Source organism: Euwallacea similis, chromosome 35 (assembly GCF_039881205.1).
Source record: "Euwallacea similis isolate ESF13 chromosome 35, ESF131.1, whole genome shotgun sequence".
In the NCBI taxonomy this organism is placed as follows: Eukaryota; Metazoa; Arthropoda; class Insecta; order Coleoptera; family Curculionidae; genus Euwallacea; species Euwallacea similis.
Genome location: NC_089643.1, coordinates 1,275,292 through 1,296,900, shown reverse-complemented (window position 1 = coordinate 1,296,900; position 21,609 = coordinate 1,275,292). Strand labels below are relative to the sequence as shown.

General features: G+C 37.6%; 2 protein-coding genes across 2 annotated transcripts in view; one reads left to right on the top strand and one right to left on the bottom strand.

Annotated features, from left to right (window-relative positions):
- Positions 1-4,531, top strand: part of LOC136418554 (NAD(P) transhydrogenase, mitochondrial-like) — a 30,697-nt gene extending 26,166 nt beyond the window's left edge. Inside the window, exons 10-19 of the mRNA XM_066404652.1 lie at positions 586-812; positions 1,009-1,097; positions 1,150-1,348; positions 1,403-1,569; positions 1,627-1,764; positions 2,699-2,919; positions 3,113-3,264; positions 3,322-3,586; positions 3,637-3,873; positions 3,929-4,531. Coding sequence (XP_066260749.1) covers positions 586-812; positions 1,009-1,097; positions 1,150-1,348; positions 1,403-1,569; positions 1,627-1,764; positions 2,699-2,919; positions 3,113-3,264; positions 3,322-3,586; positions 3,637-3,873; positions 3,929-4,047 — 1,814 coding nt within the window. The 3' untranslated portion in view covers positions 4,048-4,531. The remainder of the gene's footprint in view (positions 1-585; positions 813-1,008; positions 1,098-1,149; positions 1,349-1,402; positions 1,570-1,626; positions 1,765-2,698; positions 2,920-3,112; positions 3,265-3,321; positions 3,587-3,636; positions 3,874-3,928) is intronic.
- A 113-nt stretch (positions 4,532-4,644) lies between these two features.
- On the bottom strand, positions 4,645-21,319 carry LOC136418443 (ATP-binding cassette sub-family C member 4-like). The gene is made up of 23 exons (XM_066404513.1): positions 21,218-21,319; positions 20,849-21,094; positions 20,372-20,443; positions 14,868-15,075; positions 14,596-14,818; positions 14,387-14,543; positions 14,123-14,336; positions 13,767-14,067; positions 11,948-12,139; positions 11,654-11,898; positions 9,987-10,298; positions 9,770-9,939; positions 9,545-9,715; positions 7,576-7,723; positions 7,374-7,524; positions 7,077-7,307; positions 6,863-7,026; positions 6,675-6,809; positions 6,470-6,625; positions 6,274-6,397; positions 5,974-6,212; positions 5,749-5,889; positions 4,645-4,734 (listed from the first exon to the last, which is right to left on the bottom strand). The coding sequence occupies exons 1-23, from the start codon at positions 21,295-21,297 to the stop codon at positions 4,645-4,647; spliced, it is 4,170 nt and encodes a 1,389-aa protein (XP_066260610.1). The 5' UTR covers positions 21,298-21,319.
- Positions 21,320-21,609: the final 290 nt, after the last annotated feature.

Here is a 21,609-nt window from a genome sequence, read left to right as displayed (position 1 = left end):
AAGACCAACGAAGTGGGTCGTAAGACTAGCGACTGAAGTAAACGAAGTCAGTCCAGTTTTCAGATCTCTCGTATTTTCAGAATTTTTGCTGATGTAAATTCTAGTACTGTATTAGTCTTTTTTTCATTTTACATTGCTGCATTTTTAAACATTTCCATCGCCGTGAAAGCAGCGAAATCAAAACTAATCTAAACATCGAAGCGGAGATGTCGGACGGATTGACTCCGCCCACTTTAACCGCTAGTCTCGCGTCCCATTTTGTTGATTTTTGTCGGAAGTATATTAAACTACTAAACAGTATTAAACTATTCTACTTGAACTGGTGATACCTATGTAAAGATTCGGATATAATAAATATCAGTTCTGGATTACCAAACTCCCATAAATCCTTTGTTATGACACTGATGTTTGCAATAAAACGCCCCAAATTTTGTAATCATTGAAATATCGGTTAATTTCAATCACATAAATATCCTATAAAAATATTCATGGGTTTTTTCCCTAATCAATCTTTTAACTTTATTTTAAAAGTGATGAAACTATTGGCTTGCACTGCTGTAGCATAACCATTGTCCCCGATTACAGGAATTGGTAGCATAGTCGGCCTGGGAGCCCTCTCCCCTAATCCAGAATTCACATCAATGTTGACCGTACTTGGTTTATCTGGCATCGTGGGTTATCACACAGTATGGGGGGTAACCCCGGCACTCCACTCTCCCCTTATGTCAGTAACTAACGCTATATCTGGCATCACAGCGGTAGGAGGATTACTTTTGATGAACGGGGGCTATTTTCCTACTAATTCTGTTGAGGTAATATTTTTCTTAAGACCAAATTGTTGATATCTCAATAAGTTTAGCAGGGACATAAAGTTCTCATCTAAAGAATAGAAGCTTGCGATATAAGCTGTCGCAAAGTTTATTCTCCCGATAAATCATTCATACTTTAATAATTTGGTCTTTTCTCAGTCAGATATATATCATAAACATAATTTTCTGAATTCCATAGACACTGGCTGCTAGCGCTGCCTTTATATCATTCATCAACGTTTTCGGAGGTTTCCTAGTTACCAAAAGAATGTTAGACATGTTTAGAAGGTAAGTTTTTCAGTCCTTTCGTTGAAGACACAGAAACTTATCGTGAGTTTAGGGTTGGGGACCCACCAGATTATAACGCCTTATACGGCATACCGGCGGCAGCCTTCCTGGGAGGGTATGGTTATGCTGCAATGTCCGGTTTAGCTGAAGTCCACCAAGCTGCATATTTAGCCGCCTCTTTGTGCTGCGTAGGAGCTTTAGCTGGATTAAGCAGTCAATCTACATCCAGATTAGGAAATAACCTCGGCATTGTAATAAGCTGGAATCGGTGATATTGAATTTCATTAACTGGGAATGTTGTATAGCTTGGAGTGACTGGAGGAATTGCTGCTACTCTAGGGCAGATAGCTCCTAGTACTGAGGTCTTGACCCAGATGGCTGCTGTGGCCTTGGGTGGGGGTGCTATAGGGTCGATAATTGCCAAGAAAATTCAAATTACTGATTTGCCGCAGTTAGTTGCAGCCTTCCATAGGTAAGGAATGTGATTATTTAATGACTATATAACGATTGAATAGGAATTTTGTTTTAGCCTGGTAGGAATGGCTGCAGTGCTGACATGCGTTGCCACATTTATCCACGATTTTCCAACATTCGCTACAGACCCTGCTGCCAATGTAGTCAAAACCGCTCTGTTTTTGGGGACTTACATCGGAGGAATCACATTCAGGTAAGTATCACCAAATTCCTCTTAACTAAATTACTAATAAAATAGTAAAAATTTGCTAAAATCGAACCCGAAATTTAAAAGATTTCGTTGAACACCAGAAATGTCGCACTACGAAGATTTGTTCAGTTGTACGATTCTATCGTAAACAGGCACACACGATCCAAAGTATAAAATAGAACAAAATAGTACTGCTACAGTTTACAGATTTTAACTGCGATCCAATTCGCTCCGACACTGTTGGTCGTGCGCACACACTATCAAATATTGTACAATTACGTCGTAAAATAATCATCTTTAACACTCGAACTAAGTAACGGATTTTGTTAAGGACTTTAGGTTATTGCTTCTTGGCGTAGTTTGCTTAGTCAATTTGTTTTGTACTTTCATTCCTTAAGTTACGCCCATGGGCATCGATACGTATTTGAAGGATTCCATCTGGGCGCCAGACCATCGTACCCATCAGGCCATATCGAAGGGCTCTTTATGGCTGGGAAATACGCTACTAGTCAAAGGAAGCTTTCTAAATTGGACCTTTGCCGCGATCCGCAATTCGGCGGATCGCAATACTTCAATGAAAGCGACTTGTATAGGTATTTGCCAGATGGCGGCGATTTTATAACCTTAGGCGCGACCATTGCCCGCAATGGCGTCTGGTATTGGTGCGCCCCTGGGTGGAGTTCCTCGGGTTTAGTACTTAAGGGATGATCGCAGTAATTTTGCTCTCTTTGACCAGTGCTCGCTCTAGACATGTGATCGTAAACGTAACTCGTAATCTTCCCAACTAAGCAAACTCCCACTTCATACTTAGACCAATACTTTACCATTATTTATATAAGTGAAATTTAATACAGTCCACTTTCGTAAACCAAATTGTTGTTTTCGTGGTTTTCGTTTATCGAAGGAACCTCAACAGATTTTATTTCTCTTTTTACAGCGGTTCCCTTGTAGCGTACGGCAAACTTCAAGGAATTCTCAAATCAAATCCACTGTTACTACCAGGCCGACATGCCTTAAATTCCGCTCTCCTATTGAGCAATATTGCAGCTGGTGGATATCTCTTTTACGACCCTACAATGGTCGGAGGCTTAGGCGCATTGGGAACCACGGCTGCTTTAAGTACAGTTATGGGAGTCACATTGACTTCCGCTATTGGAGGTAACGTGTCGTTTAGGCTTCTGTATGTACTTCGATTTACAACACAAAGTTCTCAACTTAATCGAATAGAAAAAAGACGTGAAAGATTAAAAAAACCTTTGTGCATCTGTATATCGAGTATTGGGTATAGACTCCATGGTTGTAATAATACATCCTTAACTAAGTTACTTTTGAAGTTTACTTTTTCTTATAGGTGCGGACATGCCTGTAGTCATAACTGTCCTCAACAGTTACTCAGGGTGGGCCCTTTGTGCCGAAGGTTTCATGCTAAATAACAACCTGATGACTATCGTGGGAGCTCTAATAGGATCCTCAGGTGCTATCTTGTCATACATAATGTGCAAGGTAAATACATCATCACTCACTTATTATAAATAAATCAAGGTATAAAACTTCTTTCAGGCAATGAACCGTTCCTTACCAAATGTAATCCTCGGTGGTTACGGAACTTCAAGTACAGGCACCGGTAAGCCAATGGAAATAACTGGGACCCACACAGAGATCAACGTGGATGGCGCAGTGGAACAAATTACAAACGCCAAGAATATAATCATCGTACCTGGTTATGGACTATGTGTAGCCAAAGCCCAATATCCCATTGCAGAAATGGTCGATATGTTGAAAAAGATGGGCAAAAACGTGCGATTTGCTATTCATCCTGTAGCAGGTAAGTCATTTTAAGTCCTGAAACTGAATATTTTATTTTTATGGATTTAGGTCGAATGCCTGGACAACTTAACGTACTGCTGGCAGAAGCTGGTGTTCCGTATGACGACGTGCTGGAAATGGATGAAATCAACGAAGATTTTGATCGTACCGATTTGGTGCTCGTAATTGGGGCAAATGACACTGTTAACAGTGCCGCAGTGGACGATCCCAACTCTCCTATTGCTGGAATGCCTGTTTTAAACGTATGGAAGGCCGATCATGTTATTGTCATGAAGAGGTCTTTAGGTAAGTGTTTTACATACATCATTAATAGAAATCTCACATGAGGAATATTAATTAGGTGTGGGGTATGCGGCAGTCGATAATCCTGTATTCTTTAAACCCAACACTTCAATGTTACTGGGAGATGCCAAGAAGACATGCGACGCCTTGTTACACAAAATTTCGCAAGAAAATTAGTTTTCTTGCTTGATGTATATTTTGTACTTAAATATCTCACTTTTAGGCAATATTTTTGCCGGTATTATTTCTTTGATTTTTACTTTTACTCTATTAACCATCATTACAACGTCTAATGCACAACTTCCATCAGTATGAGTACTTATTTACTCAAAATGTACATTTTTCTATCACTTACAAAGTGTAGTAATAATAATTGCCAAGCTAGATCATAAGGACTTAAACTAGGATATTACTCTTTCATTTTTCTTTAGTATTCAGTTGTATTATGTATTTTAAACGTAAGGAGAAACATAGTCTGAGTTTGTACATTTATGTACAGAGTATATCCTCAGGAACGTGAGAACTTATTTTGTGATAGTTTAGGCAAATTTATTTTGAAATTAACAACTCGATGTGTAGAAAAACACGATTCGGTGCCATTGTATGCTTAGGCTTCAGATCGGTGTAATTTACAGAAATATAGCGGTTTATATTTTTTAAATTATTGAAGTTTTGATTTATTTCATGGTTCCGTAAAGAACTTAGATATGGGATATGGAAGTTAGTTATGGGCACATTTTACAAACTATCAGCACATAGACGATGTGTTATTTATCAGTCATTGTCCAATGAATTTGAGTGCCCGGCGGCTGGAGGATCGTCCTTTTCTAATATTTGTTGATTCAACTGTCGCACTTCGTAATTCTACAAATGAAATATCCAAAGTTACTAGGTAATTTCAAGAGAATTGAGACTGGTGAAGGAAATTGTAATTTCAGGGGAGGGGAAATAATATTATCAATCGATATTGCTTGATGTTGAAAGAATAATGAACGCACGCATTAGGGGAAGAAATTTTGCCAAAAGCACAATTTGTGAATTCAGTTCATATAAGGTCCTAATGGCAATTCCTGTAACACTACGGGATGGGTTGCATATGTGTATTCAAGTATGGGGATTTGCAAACGCAGCTTCATTTCTGGTGCTGCAAGAAGTTACTACAGGGATTTCGGAACCGACTTTCTCCTCCAGGAGAAACTTCCTACTGTACCCTCCGAAATAGGATATTCTCCTCCGTGAAGGAGAGAGATATTTTGCGGAGGGGGAATCTTTATGGAATAAATAAGGTCTAATCGTAAAGTCTCACTTCCCTACCCCATCCCCCTTATTTTCCGCTACTAGTTTGCCATTCAATCGGAATATGGAAAAAAATGTTTCTTGTCTTTCAAGCTTAAGTTTTGAAATGGTAAATTTAAGATTAAAGGTTTTTAGGGGTGGTAGGTCATCAACTATGCAACTAGAGTCAGAGCCTGTTTAAACAATCAGTGAAATGCGCTTTTAACTGTGTTGGATTTCTCTTTCAATTCATGGAAAAAGCTATTGAAACTATGCGTACTGGTTTTTTGATCTTATTAAGTGTTAAGAAAATTTCAGCTGTTGATTAGGGTCGAAATGGTCCACCAAATTCTATAATTTATTTAAGAAGATTTTATTAGATGATATCTACTTTTTAAGAACTCGGTTTATTACCTACTGTTAAACCTATCCTAAAACTTAAACTGTTAGTTTGGTGATGGGACTGTATAACCAGCGCTTATGTGAAAAACGAAATTCAAGACTAAAGATTCTAGAAAATCAATCAAAATAATCGCATAAAAATACTATTGCCGCCAAGAGAAGTCATGCAAAAAGACACATGAAATAGAAGAAACCTCTTACCTGCTTCGCGGTTTTAGTCAAAAAAGCAGCAATGCCAGTCCCAGTCTTTCTCACCAACTCCGACAAATAACCTTTAGGATTTTGCAACAATATATAAGGGTGATCAAACTCGACACATCGTCCCGCATCCATCACTAATATCTGAAATTTGCACAAATTTAAACATCCCTAGAAACAATAGTTAGAAGAATCCCTAGAAACAATAGAAACTCTTGAAAAACGAACTTTATCTGAATCCATCACCGTGTGCAGTCTATGGGCTATAGTGAGCACTGTGCAATTGGCAAATTTACTTCTTATGGTCTTCTGAATCAGCTTGTCGGTTTGAGCATCCAAATTCGCAGTAGCCTCATCCATTACCAGGATTTTATTATTTCTTAAAATTGCCCGAGCCAAACAGATCATCTGCCGCTGTCCGACACTTATGTTTTGACCACCTTCAGCCATTAATTTGTCCAAGCACGCTGACAAAAAAATGGTTCTCTTCTTAACCAGCTTATTAGATTGTGTTGGAATAAATTCTACCTTTGCCTTTCGTACAGGCGTCTCTGTCTTCGACGGCTATAAGGGCCTCTAACATTTGATCATCATCGTATTCGTTGAAAGGGTCTAAGTTGTACCTCAAGGAACCGTGAAACAGAATTGGTTCCTAAAATAGATATTTTTGTAAGACCATTACACTATACTCACTTGTGGTTATTATCAAGAGTGGTCGAGGTACCTGAGGAATTATGGAAATTTTCTTCCTCAAGTCGTGAAGACCTAGAACGCTAATATCCAAGTGATCAACGTAAACTTTCCCTTCAAAGTGAGATAACCGAAATAACGTTACGATCAGTGACGACTTTCCTGCTCCACTTCTGCCCACAATACCGACCTGGAATTTCTTACTTTTGATCTCTCCTTCAACGTATTGAGGGAACAACCTTTTGCTCCGGCAATATAATGATGTTTAAATCCTTCAAAATGGGCTCATCCAAGGGATTGTATCTCATGCTCGTGTCGATAAATTCAATCTGGCCCTTTTTAGGCCACGAGGGCGGAGGCTTCTTGTCTGGAGCCTAAGATTGACTGATAGCTCTTTAATGCATAAGACACGCTTCAAGACATTCACCGAATCTAAATCTTGCTCGTGCTCTATTCGTGCGAACTCTATCACCCTTTCCACTGAAGTCATTTGATTCTCCAACTCCGCTGACTGCCTCATTCCCCACTGGATGAGGCCAGTCAAACCGATCGCTTGAGTCATTACCAAACCCACAGTGCCTCCATAAAAACCTAGAAGATGTTTGTGAGTGGATGGAAATCGATATTAAAGATGTTCTTACTCTGGGATGCGAAAACGCAAATGAAAGTCACGCATCCAATGAAGAGAACCGTGATCCAATCCAGCCAAAGGCTGAAAGCCCTGGAGGTGTACAAGAACATAAACCAAGCGCTGCTGTGAATGTCTTGTAGACGATCGAATTCCTTCACCAAAATTTTCTCCGCGTTATTAATCCTTATGGTGGATAGTCCTTGCAGACTTGCATTTAAATGGGCAAATACGGGGCTTCTAGCTATAAGAGGAGATAGAGAAGAGTCGACTTTCTTCGGACTTAGATTTTGACTAATTGACTAGTTACCTATGCCTTCCAGTCGCTTCACGCTCCTGCTGGTCTTCAAGTAAAACTTTCTGAGGTAATAGAAAATTACCAGCATGATGATGGCGGGGATTAGGAACCAGGCGTTTACTATGCAGACCACACAAATAGTTCCCATCAAATTAAAAATTATCTAGAAGCTTTTTTGAAAACGAAAATTTAATATGAAAATGTAATAAACGACCTGCAAGGTGTCGATGAAGGCTTCGGGCAAGATTTCATCGACATGGCTCAAGTCCTTTGAAAATCTATTTAAAATTCTCCCCGACGTATTTTGATGGAAGAAATTCATCGTTGCCAAAACGACGCTTTCCAACATTCGACTGTGAAGGCTGCAAGAAAATGTACAGGGTGTCTCAGATCTCAACGTGGAGATCTCGAAACCCATAAAAAATACAGGACACTGTTAACAGACACCGGTGTCTGCTGTGGCCCTCTGGCAGAATTTTCAGAGGACTAGAACAGACACGTCTTGTAAGGGTGAATGACGGGTTGAAGATGCTGTGGCAGACACCTTAAGCAGACGCTTTTAGGCGAGTAGGAGCGAGTTTGCGCAACGGTAAATGACACGTTTGAGTTTTTGAAAAGAGTACCCCCCATTAAGATAGTCAAAATGCTCTTTGATCGAAATTGAAAACTTAATTGAATGGGCATATAAGTACATAAGTTATAACCCTCTAACGCTAATCAGTTGTACAAAATACCCTTACAAAAACTCTTAAACCGCCATCTTCTCAATTATAACTTTTAACTTGAAAACTGATTTTTTTAAAAATCTGAAAAAAATCACTCATATATAGAAAACCTTCACGCATTCATCACATTTTTTTCGTTTTTTTTCCTGTTAATTCTAGCCTAAAAGCAATTTTTTAAATTTTAAAATGGACTAACTTTTTTTCATAATGGACTGCAAGTCCAGTTTTTCTTCTGATTATGGGCATTTTTATGGCAAATCTAAGTATATATAAAATGTGTCACTTTTTAGGCCGCGTCATATTGAAAAATGCAAAAAACTCAATTTTTCGGCTTTTTGGGCACTTGATGCATTTTTTATAATCCAGTAGTATCTATTTACCGCATTCTATGCCGAAATGCTCAATTCGGTATTGAAAAAAAAGCCAAAAAATTGAGTTTTTTGCATTTTTTAATATGGTGCAGCCTAAAAAGTGACACACTTTATATACACATAGATTTGCCATAAAAATGCCCATCATTAGAAGACAAAAACTGGATTTGCAGCCCATTCTGAAAAAATGTTAGTCCATTTTGAAATTTTAAAAATCTGTTAGTATTAGCAGAAAAAAAAATGAAAAAAATGTGACAAATTCGCAGGGGTTTTCTATATATATGTGATTTTTTTCCAGATTTTTCGAACAACCAGTTTTAAAGTTAAAAATTATAATTAAGAAGACGGCGGTTTAAGGGTTTTTTTGGTCTAGGGGGTGGGGTAAGGGTATTTTGTACAACTGATTGACATTAGAGGGTTATAACTTATGTATTTAACGCCCATTTAGTTACGTTTTCAATTTAGACCAAAGGCATTTTGACTATCTTAATGGGGGTATTCATTTTCATAATTTTTTGTTAGAGTGTCTGCTATGGCCCTATACCGTGAATAAGAGAAACAAAGCTAATTACAGGGCTATAGCAGCCGCTGGCATCCGTTGTTTATGAAGAACCTGACGTAAAACTAACCTGAAATAGACAGCTTGACAGCCTCTGTCATTTTCTATTGTCAACAACAGACAGTGTCTGTCATGGCAATGCATGTCTTAATGAACTCCATAAAAAACTTTTTTTTTCTATGTTATACAAAACAATTTTTGTAGTTCTCTTCAGATATCTCTGGAAGCAACCCGAATTTTTTGGCTGTTAAAAAGGCAAAATAGTCCTCTCATAAAACCACAATTTTGCCTCTTTTTAACCCACTGTCTATCTATAATAGTATCTGACGTCGGCGCGTTGACAATTTGAGACATCCTGCACGAGGTGGGCCAAATTGGGCAATACTAAGAGAAAGTCCAGTCAATATCGAAATGCGGTTTTCTTCCATCTCGATTGAAAGTAGAACCTCCCCTTTGAAAGTATCCGATGTGTCCCACCTTATGCCGACTGATACAATGTTGTCAACACCCTTCGAAATTTCACTTTACCGATAAGAAGCACGGATGCAAATGGAGAAAAAATATACACTCCTGAAAATCACAACTACGATTGTGGTGGCCATGATGATTGTGTAAATTTTTATGCACGCGCCTCTATCCAGGCGATTCCAGGATTCCATGGAATGGCCACTTGAACCTCTTCGTTCTTCCAAATTTATCCTGAATCAACACATTAAATGGGTGCAAAATGAATCGCGGAGATACCTCAAATACCAAAGGCTTAAAAAGAAATCTCCAAAACTGGCCAACATCTGAGACCCCAAGAACAGGAGGAACATAAGGCATATCTCGCAGTTGTTACCTCCAGCGAGAAAATATTCTTTGTAATTGCCGAAGGCCACTGCCCCAGAAGAGCGCATTTCTGGAGTTACTTTTCGTCCAGGCTAAAATTCGAATGGTAGCTAACTAAAAAAACGTAGTGGAAACACACCTTCAAACCCTCAATATCAATAGTGCTATTAAACGCAGTACTGGTGCGAGAAATAGCCTTCAGCACCTTCTCAGTTTCCTTTTCCTGTTCCGGCTGACCAGCAGCAAGTGTAGCTGCCTCGTCGAGTAATAAGGCAAAGCTCTCTTTACTCTTCTTTATTTCCTCGTAAGTCCCTTGCGTTTGAATCGTGCCCTCATTCAAAACAATAATCTTATCAGCCCTACGTAAATATTGAAGCTGATGCGTCACTAAGACCACTATCTTGTGTTTCAGGTATCGCAACATGCACTCTTCGAATAATTGCTGGCCGACCTAAACCCAAAAAATGACTTTAACTTTTCCTGAACTTGAGAAATTCCTTAAGCAAGCTTAAAGGATTTTTTTAAGAAACTGCTTATTTTGTTGCCACAAATTTTCTAAAATCTTTAATCTCTTAAACGCGCGAGCCATTAGGAACTTTTTATCATCGTATTAGATGGAATTTTCGGTTGCTACGAGAATAGTCCCAGAAGTACCCGAACTAACACATAAAGGAAACAAAAATAGAAAAATATTACATTATTTCTCAATTTAGTCTCCTTTGAGGTTCACACACTTTTCCTAGCAATGTCCTAGTGGCTTCTATACCCTGCTTATAATAAGAAACTTCGAACGTTTCAAAATAGGCACCAACCTCGGATTCCACCCCTTCATTATTGGCAAATTTTTTCCCATCAAGCCATTTTTTCGAGTTTAGAAACGGAAAATAATCTGAGGGGGCTAAATCTGGCGAATAGAGTGGATGAGGGAAAAGTTCGAAAGCAAATTGATTGATTTTGGCCATAGCGATGATGGAAAATTGGACAGGTGCATTGTTTTAATAAAACAAGGCTACTTTTTCGCCCAATGCGGTCGCTTTTTCCTAATTTCTTCGCTCAGATGCTGCAATAAATTCGTATAATATTCTCCGGCCTGATTGTATTATTCTTTAGGGAGAAAGTCAATCAAAATTATCCCTCGTCCATCCCAAAAAACTGACGCCATCACCTTTCCTGCAGATGGAACGATTTTCCCTTCTATGGAGCTGATTCTCTCCTTTGAGTTCATTGTTTTGACCACTCTGTCGTCTCATGTATGAAATGATGGATTTATGTTTCATCCATGGATATGTATGAATCGACGCAAAAACTTTGCTTTATTGCTGCGAAACTTTGCCAAATACTCCCTTGAAACTTCCTCACAGCGCTGTTTTTGTTCAATTGTGAGTAATCGCGGCACCCATCTTGTGCACAGGTTTTTCATATCTAATTATTCGTTCAAAAATGCGAAGTTGTTTGAGGATTTTCTCCACAAATTCTGGAGTGGTCACCTCATTGCCTGCCACCCAATATTTTATGGTTGTTAACAAAGGACCAGACTCCCCGAGAGTAGAATCTAATTCCGCTTTGATGTTCAATGGACTAAGACCTTTCAAATGAAAATATTAAATCACGTATCGATGAACAATTTTTTCTATGTTCACAAATCTCTAAAAACGACTCCAAAACAAATATAAAGCCGCGTAGCACCCTCAAACATCAAATATAAGCTTTTTAAGGTTAGGTCTTTGTAATACACGCAAATTTTTAACAAAAAATCGCCATCTATACGTCAGGCCAGGTACTTGTGGGTCTATCCTTGTATTTTACCTGAATATCTACTGCAGATAAAGGATCGTCAAAAAGATATATGTCCGCTTCTTTATAGACAGCTCTGGCTAAGTTGATTCTAGCCCTTTGACCACCGCTTAAGGAAGTTCCTCTTTCTCCAACCATAGTCCTGTCGCCATAAGGCAAAAGAGAAAAGTCTCTTTTCAAGGCGCAAACTCTTATTGTTTGATAATAGCGTTCCGGATTGAATTGTTTGCCAAACAATATATTTTGACGCACTGTGCCTGTGTTAAGTTAAAGTTAAATAGAGAAAAGAAGTGGCATGATAATTACCAGCAAATAACCAAGGTTCTTGTGAAGCATAAGAGATAATGCCTGAGACTACCAGTTTACCGGAAAAAAACTCCAATTCGCCTAAGATCAGATTAAGTAGGCATGTCTTGCCCGATCCCACTGTCCCTACTATAGCTATAAGTTGTCCTGTGTCCATTTGGGTGTTTATATTGTCCAAACACAGGGATTCGCCTAACAGAAATCGGATATACAGGTCGTTCCAAAAAGGTTGTGTGAAACTTAAGGAGGTTGTGGGGGACATGTGGTGAAGAATTTTTGCATAGAAACCCCTAGTGAAAACTAAGGCCTTTTGACTCCAGAGTCATTTTTGTTGAAGAGACTTCGATATTCAACTTAAGTGGATAGAACTAAGGTTTTTGTCTCCTGATACAAGTTTATCAATCGTATACCTAAACTCGATGTTGTTGAAAATTGATTTTAATAGTAATTGCAACAAATTAAGTGCTTCATGTTAATTTTTTTGGCGACAAACTTTTGGGTTTTAAATTGTGAAAATGATCCGATTTACGTTTGAAGAGTATGCAGACATGCATCTGATCCATGGCGAAGCAAGACGTAATGCTAGAGAAACTGAGCGCCTTTATATTGAGTGTTTTCCGAATCGTCAACATCCCCCTCGAAACACATTTTCAGTAATCCATTATCGATTATGAGAAACAGGCAATATTAAACTATATGGAAGAACCGGACATCCACGGATGTCCGGTCTTCATTCCACATTTTGCACGAATGTGGTCTTTGAATAAGAGGTTTTGCATCGAATTGATGAATGACCTATCATCAGCACGCGTACAACAGCGAAGCAAATGAATGCTGCCCACCAAACAGTATAACGAGTACTTGACCAGCGGCTCTTGCATCCTTATCATCTTCAAAAAAATGCAAGCACTAACTCCGCAAGATCACTAGCCATGGGTACATTTGTGCCAATGGTTTTTGCAAAGTATCGCAAATCAATCCTCTTTCGGTTCAATAATGCTACTCACCGATGAGGTTTATTTCATTAAGGACGGGTGCCTTAATAGTCGCAACAGCCATATATGAGTTCATTGCAATCCTCACAGTTCATCAAAAAACCGATTTGCCATTAACATGTGGACTGGTATTATTGGTGACTTTTTAATTGGCTCATTCCTGCTTGTCCCTCGACTAATTGGTAACAGTTACCTAAATTTTCTGCAAGGCGTGCTTCTCGAGCTATTGGACAATGCATCTGCACATTTTGTCCGTACTGAGCAGGATCCAACCAACATTTTTATGGACGATGGATCGGAAGAGGAGAGTTTATCATATGGCCAGCGCGAAGTCCCGATTTAAGCCGATTGATTTTTCCTCTGGAATTATATCAAGTCGTTGGTGTATGAAATTCCTGTAGCAATTCAAGAGGAACTGTTGAGAAGGGTGATGGCAGCCTTTTTTTTCATGCAACAAGGTCCGCACATCTTATATCAAGTGCGCGATCCAACGATTCAAACAACAAAATTATATAATCAGGTTGGGGCTTGTCGTTTTGAACCTTTATTGTAATTTTTTTGCGTTATCTTTAATAAACATGAATCAAATATTGAAGTATTTCGACGTCTAACATTACGTTTTTGAACAATATTAACTCTTGAGTCAAAAGGGTTCATTTTCTACTAGGGGTTTCTATGCAAAAATTGTTTTCGGAACACTTTGTATTTCACCACCAGAAGTAATTCCATTACCGATTAAACCGCTGAAGGCCTATTTAGGAGTTAGCAAAACCGCTTTAAAACCCTAAAAAAATTCCCAAATACCAGAAAAAGTTCGCTCTTACCGTATTTTGCGCTTCCATGAAAAATGAATATATGCGCCTCATTCGCAGTTTTTCCGGACGATTCCGGCTCAAGAACAGTTGCCGCAGCCTGAAAACCATGATCCTTATCAGCGCTAGTTGGATAATCGCTAGTGCTCCGCAGATTGAATTCTTTCTTCACAACAGGTGCCGGCTTCGGCCTTCCCTCGGGTGAAGTGACGGTTTCAAAACTGGGATCCAAAGTGCTGCGATCGCCCATGTCCACCTCTCCTGTCATCATGAATTCCTGAATTCTTCGTATGGAGACTTTGGTTTCTGCTATCTAAGATTCGTAAAGTTCAGTTCGCAGAGTAACTTGCAGCCGATGTAGTGACTACCGCATTCAGTCCCAGTGGAAAATACACCGCACAGGTGGTTCTAATAATGAGATAGTACCCTGCAATGACGAAAACTTGCTCCGCACTTATATCGTTCCCCAACAGAACATAACTCAATACAGTCAAGAAGATACCAGCCCTCGCGGTGATCATTATGAACGACATAGTGACTCCTCGTATGTAAGAAGTTAACATTAGTACTTTCAATTCCTCCCTGCAGAGAGAAGTTACTAAAACACGCCAATACCAGGCCTAAACGCTCACTTTCTCAGCCTGTTAATCACTCCAACGAAGGCATTTTCCCAGACATACATTTTAATCACTTGAATTGCCTGAATGATTTCATTCATATGCCGCACCCTAGTGTCAGTTCTTGCACCGGCCTGGACTCTGAGGTACGAAGTGCCCAAGCTCATTAAAACTGCAATATTTCCTCATCTCAAAAAATATTCAAAACTGTTGAGTTAACTCGCTTTGCAAAGGTGAAATCATCAACACTGCCATCATTCCATAAACAGCGGCGATCCCTATTTCCAGATAAATTAAGAAAGTGATCAGGAAGCACTGAAGGGGAGCCAGCCACAAGTAGTGTAGAAACAATGGGGCCACATTGAACCTGCTAACATCGCTTGACATTAGATTGATTATATTACCCACAGTGTCCCCACCCAGGGCCGTAAGTTTTATTCTTAAAGCCTAAAAATTGCGTGTGTTAACGAGGCACTTTGAAGCACCTTAAAAATACCTTTCTATAGATTAAAGAACAACAAGCAATTCTAATTTGCATTCCTACATGCAGAGCGGCCATGATGCAAGGATGGAAGATGCCCATCGATACGAAGCTGCAAATCATAATGCAAGCAGCGAAGAAGAATGCTTCTGGCTTGGAGATGCGGCTCTGGTCTTTGGAGAAGTAGTGAATTGCACGCATTAAGAACGTTGGGGGATATTGCCTGAAAGGTGAATAATTGCTTGAGGTGGTAAATCGGTATTTGAGGATGAGGGTGGGAAACTTAAAAATTCGAATAGCGAAGTTATTGGGAAATAATACGGGGTGGGGTAGAGCAACTTGGTCAGTTAAAAATTCGGGTCCACATCACTTTAGCCCAACAAAAAATGAATTATTTCTCTTTTGAAAAAAATGACTTCTTTGATATTGTAATGCGCGATTCTTTCCAAGAAATCACGTTTTTTAATTTTTTTTTCATTATTTTTCATGTAAGTATCTGCAGTATCTGCAAGCTTTCGGGACCATGGAGTGAATTGGAGTGCTGGGCGAGGTAAAGTAAATCATAAACATAGTTAGATAATGAATAAATCAAGTAATGAAACTAACCTGAGCTAACCCAACCAAACCATTCTTGCACAAATAAAAACAATAAAAAACTAAAAAAATATTTTTAATCATTATTCAATATGTATTTTAACCCTTTTTCAATGATGATAGTTTATTTTTATTTGGGTAAAATTAGCTTGGTTGAGTTAGTTTAGGGTTTGGTGGGTTTAGTTACGGTTAGGTTAAGTTAGGTTGATTTCATTATATGATTTATTCATTATCGAACTATGTTTTTGATTGATTTTATCCCACCCAGCACCCCAATTCACTCCACGGTCCCGAAAACTTGCAGATACTGCAGAAACTTATATGAAAAATAATTTTTTAAAAAATTTAAAAATCCGCAATTTTTTGCAAAGGATCGCGCATTACAATATCAAAGAAGTCACTTTTTCAAAAAAGAAATGATTAATTTTTGTTAGGCTAAAGTGATATGGACCCAAAAATTCAATAAAAAAAAGTAATGTAGATGTATACAGAATGGAACACCCAAATGGAATAAATCCAATATCTGCACACTTCGACATATGTGAAAAAATACCAAAACATGTCAATTTTAGATTCTAAAATTATATCCTGTAACGTAAAAATTTCATCATTAAATTCAACCTACTTTACGTCACAATTACAACCCCAAAATTTTTAAATTGGAAGTATGGGTTTGTGACACCTCATTTGAAAGATCTTTTCATTCTCTATTCAAAATTGTTATAGTTTTAAACTTGGTTTGAAAAAAATAAATTTATATAATTGACAAAATTCTCTACAACAAACTAAAAACTTATTAACTAATACCACTTTGTTATTGATAATGTAATAATAAAATAACAGAACATATTAATTTCAATATACCTTGACTTAACTTTTCCAAATAGATGGATAGAAAAGCGAGGATCGCTAGAATGGCCAGCGCGATCACCTGATCTTAGTTCATTAGAGTTTTTCTTATGAGGACATATGAAGAGTATGGTGTACAAAACTAAACCACGTGATTTAGCTGACTTGAAAACAATAACGCTTGCGATTAGATCTGCTACGCTTTAGATGTTGATTAATGTTTGAAGATATTTTTATTTACGGTTAGGATGCTGCTAAAAGGTTCGAAGCATGCTTTTTAAAAATCTTATAGAAGATTGAAATTGATTTGTTTTATTATTTTATTACATTATCGACAACGAAATAGTATTCATTATTAAATTATAAGTTTATTGTATAGAACATCGTCAATTATATGATTTTTTTTATTATTCTTTGAAATAAAGTTTAAAGTCGTAGCAGTTTTGTATAGAGAATGAAATGAGTTTTTAATTGAGATATCACAAACCCACGATCCCAATTTAAAAATTTGAGTCTTCCAATTGTCACAAAAAGAGGTTTATAGGGATGGAATTTTTACGTTACAATATGTAATTTCAGAATCTAAAATTGACGTGTTTTAATATTTTTTACATTTGTAGAAATATGCAAATATTAAATTTATTCCATTTGACTGTTCCACCCTGCATACAGGGTGGAACCACATAACAACCACATGGAATGGATGGCCCAATAAAAACTTTGTCCTTCGATTTTCAATATTTAAAATTAAAACGTGTAAAAACACCCAGACTAGTCGATTTTCAATTCAAGGGAAACAATTTTTTATTGTCTTTTCAACCCTTCAACTCCTGAACAGGAGTGATAGTCACCCCCAAAAATTTTTAATGGAAAGAGTGTGTAAAATGATACCTTATTTTAAAGGTATTTATACTTCGATTATAAACTCCAAGTTCCACAGTCATTATCTTCCTTGATATGATAGCTTATCAAAGTCTGTAAGGAAAAAACATTTTAATTAATAATTAACACATCATAATAAGAACTTCAAACTTCAAAATGAGCGTAGAAAGACCTTTAAACGTGAGATATTACTGAATCATTTTAAAGAAGGTGAGTTTTACATCTAATCATATAATTCATGAATGCCACCAAATTACACCCCAAATGTTACATAACATAAGATAATGCTTTGATCAAAATTTATTTTATTGTATAGAGGAAAATAACGGTCATTTCCAGCATTTAATAAATTGATCAGAAAAGGGATATGAATCCTTTTTTTCATTTGCCCACCGTTTTTAAGACAAAAATTACAAATAAAGAAATGTACCCTTTTTAATTTGAGGGGTAAAATTCACCCCCGTCAAAATAATTTAATGATATTTCACTTTTAAAAATCTTTCTTCCCTCATTTTGAAATTGCAGCTCTTATTGTGATAAATTAATTATTAACTAAAAGTTTTTTTGCTCACAGATTTTGACAAGCTGTCATATCAAGGGGGATAATGACAGTTTCTTCAAACTTAGAGGTTATAATCAAGGTATTATTACCTTTAAAATTAGTTATTACTCGATACCCCTTCTCATTAAAAATTTTGGGGGTAACTGTCACCTCCGTTCAGGGGTTAGAAATACAATAAAAAATTGACCTCCTGAATAAAAAATCGACGAGCCCGAGCATTTTTACATATTTTCGTTTTAAATACTAAAAATCGGTGTAAATTTTTCGTTGGGCCACCTTGTATTTAGTTATTTGAACAGCATCAAGTATAACGTTTAAATTTTTTGTTTACTCAGTTTTAAAGATACCAGGCTGGTAGTGTTCATTATTCTCAATGCACTGCGTTAATCGGAAATTTCGTTCAACTCTTTCCAGCATATTAACAGATATGTGGACAACAGCTTGACGAATGTTGTTCTTCAGGTAAGCCAGAGTCCTAAGACGATCGTTCTGAACAAGTGATTTTAGATAGCCCCATTAAAAATAATCGTAAGGGGTTAAATCAGGCGATCGTGCTGGCCAGTGCAGATCGCCTATCACGGGGATAACAAGGTCTTAGAAAGTGTTGCCGCAAAACAGTCATTGACAAATGTGTCGTGTGTGCCGTGGTACCGTCCTGTAGACATACTGTATATCAATATTGTGCAAGTTAGTAGAGTAATCAATAAACCTTGTTATCGCCAAACGGGTTGTTGATTAATTTTGACCAGAAACCAGTGTCCCTGAGACTGCGACTTCAAGGTGGTCCGAGCGTGAGTACCCAGTCAACGATTATCTTGCGCCACGGGTGGACTCAACAAGTAGGATCAACCAAATCAATTGCAATCCTTTCACTCACGACCAACCAAGGGGTGTGGATAACATAACATTTATCGAATGGATAAATGGATAAATTCGGCTGCAGGGAAATCCTAGCCAATAATTTAAAATCTAGTGCGGACAAAATTGGTCTGAGAAATCAGTTTTACTTTCAATAAGATAACGACCCCAAGCACTTGTCGAAGCTAGTCCAAGAATAGCTGTTATACAGTACTCCTCATTTGTTAAAAAACCCCCACAATCACCTGACCTCAACCTTATTGAGCATTTATGGGAGCATTGGTAGAGGCAGATTGGAAAAAAGGAAATATTCAATAAACAGCAGCTTGGCGATGCAAATTTAGAGCAATGGGATAAAATGACAAAAGAAATCACAAATAATTTAGTGGAGTCGAATCAATGCAAAAGGGTGTCCACCCAGATATTAATTAAAATATTATCTATTTGTTATACCTTATAAAAGTTAAAAAACTGATAGTGTATGATTACTTTTTTGGGTATATCTGGAGAACTTAAATGTTAATTTTCTTTATGACCAAAGGGGCGTTGTGAATTTATTCTTTTTTGTATGTGTAGATGATCCTTTTTTGCATACACGAATTTTAAAAAAATCAAACTTTTTTGTTTTTAGTCTCTCAAAATAGTTGATGTATGATATTCGCCGAGGTGTACGAGTACTTTTTTGACTTACTGTAGATGCTTAAATTAAGATTAAGGCGTTAATGGTTTTTGTGTCGATGTTTACAAAAGAGTGTGTGAGACGTGACTCATACACTCCAAAGGCGGAAAAAAGGGATATAGGCACGATAGGTACAAGGTGTAGTAGAGTGGTATCGTGTGAGAGTAAAGTGTATACGAGGGTTGTTTTTCATTTTTCCCAAGTTAAGAACCATATTTTTTTCAATAATGTTGGGCCTGGGAACTTAACAAATATAAAGCTTTAATGGATACAAACGCTACAATACAAAAATACACTAAATACTAAACAACACTACACTGCACTAGAACTCTTTCACTGTCTTTCACTATGTTTTGCCTCGACGTACGCTACTGAATAATACTCCCCTCGTGCCGCGTCACGACGACCTTTTATATCTCTCGGCAGTCCTAGAAAGGTACGTTCCAGACTTCGCCGGAGAACGCGGGAAGGTCTAGACGGTGATAGAGAGAGAGACCGTCCGAGTGGCGAGTGTCCGTGAACGAGAGAGTGCGAGATCCACGCTCAGTAACGGTCCCAACAAATAACTTTACAGTAATATTCAAGACTATGTGTTAGTACCCAAAGAAAGTCAATTTTTTCAGTTAAAAATTGTTTTAACATTAACTTATCATACATCATCAAATTCAGAGAAATGCGAAGTTCTATTTAAAATTCGGAAGTTAACACCTAAAGCACAAAAAGTTTACTTAAAAAAATCGACTTTCATGTTACTTAGTAGTCTGAACAAAATCATTTTATTTGGTTTTTAGTTCCTCAAAATCCGTTTATAAATAACTGAGTTGTAGCTTAGCCTGTTTTTTATGATACATTCGGTATATAAAAATTTGCTGAAAATAAAGGGCAACTTTTAAAACAATCTCGAAATTTGTGAGCTCCCTTAACTTTTTTGAAACAGTTTATTCGAATCTGTTTTTCTTATCGAAGTAATTGTAGTACTGAAATATTTGATAATTATTCGAATAACACCAATCGCATTTCAGATAATCGAGAAAAAAATAATACGAAGACTATTTTGAGGTTTTAAAGTACATTGAATCACCTATGAATACTTACGGTTCATTGCTCTTTATGTTCTTGGCATTAAAATATCGAATAAATAATCCAATGTAAATCGGTTGTTGCATTCTAAAACAGAAGAAGAAAATTACAAACCGAGTGATTTAATCTTAAATTTCTGCCCCGCCATAGAGACGTATTCCGTGGATCGGTTAAATTAGGAGCAGGTTTCTCATTTCATAAATGAGACGTTGAGAACCAGATCAGACCTTTTCGTGAAAATCTGAAAACTAGACTAAACCGCTTGTTTTAAGTCCCAAAATTTTTTTAATAACTAGACTGGACTAACGCGATATACGATGCTTGATCTGTCCACTGAGGCTTCCAAAAACCATTTTGGGACATCAGCCACGAGGTTTGGTCTGCCTGGTTGTCAATGCCTCAAATATCCTTCCTCACTAGCAGGCACGAATTCGAACGTGTGAAAAGCTCATCCGATCTTCCAGATGTGAATAATAAAAAGGCTGAGCTTACCTAACACCTATCTCCATCACAAACAACAAAATCCCATAGAAAACTATGTCCCATCGAAACGTTTTTATGATCACCTTGCCAAAGTTGGGAGTTCTTTTATTTTTGGCAGCGTTCTGGATCTCTGTGGTCCAATTCCTGGCTAATGTCTCACCCAAATTCGAAGAAGTGTGCTCTTCCAAAGGCTCAGTGAGGTCGTATTCGTCCAGGTCCCGCTTCCTCCCCACCATAAAGGTCTTGAGGGCATACCTAAGGATTTGCAATCTGCCTTAAATTAGATAGTCCTTCGGTATTAAAATATTTAAATAATTAGGCAGATCTGCACTAATGAGTCTTTGAAAAGAACGAGTTTTGTGGGAAAATAATGCTTACCAGAAGGTGATGGTTGACAAAAAGGAGGCTCCCTTTTTGGGATTGTCGGGCCGGTAAAATTCATCAGAATCAGATCGCATTACGTTCTGTATTTACTAACTATTTACCTATGAAATTGACACAACCTTCAAACTATTTTCTGGTAGTCGCTTTTTTGTGGGTGATTTTTGTCAGGAATTTAACGCAAAATTGGGACCCCATGTCAAAAAGTGGCGGAATCAAATGCACAAACACACTGCGCCCCAAAATTAACGCGTAATTTTTAAAATTGAAAAATGTGCCTTTGAAAATATTTATAATGTGCGCTAGTGGTTTTAAATTACAGCGAACCTCTTTTAATCCGAACAATCACATTGCTAAGCCTGATTCGGACTATCGGAGGGTGTGGATTA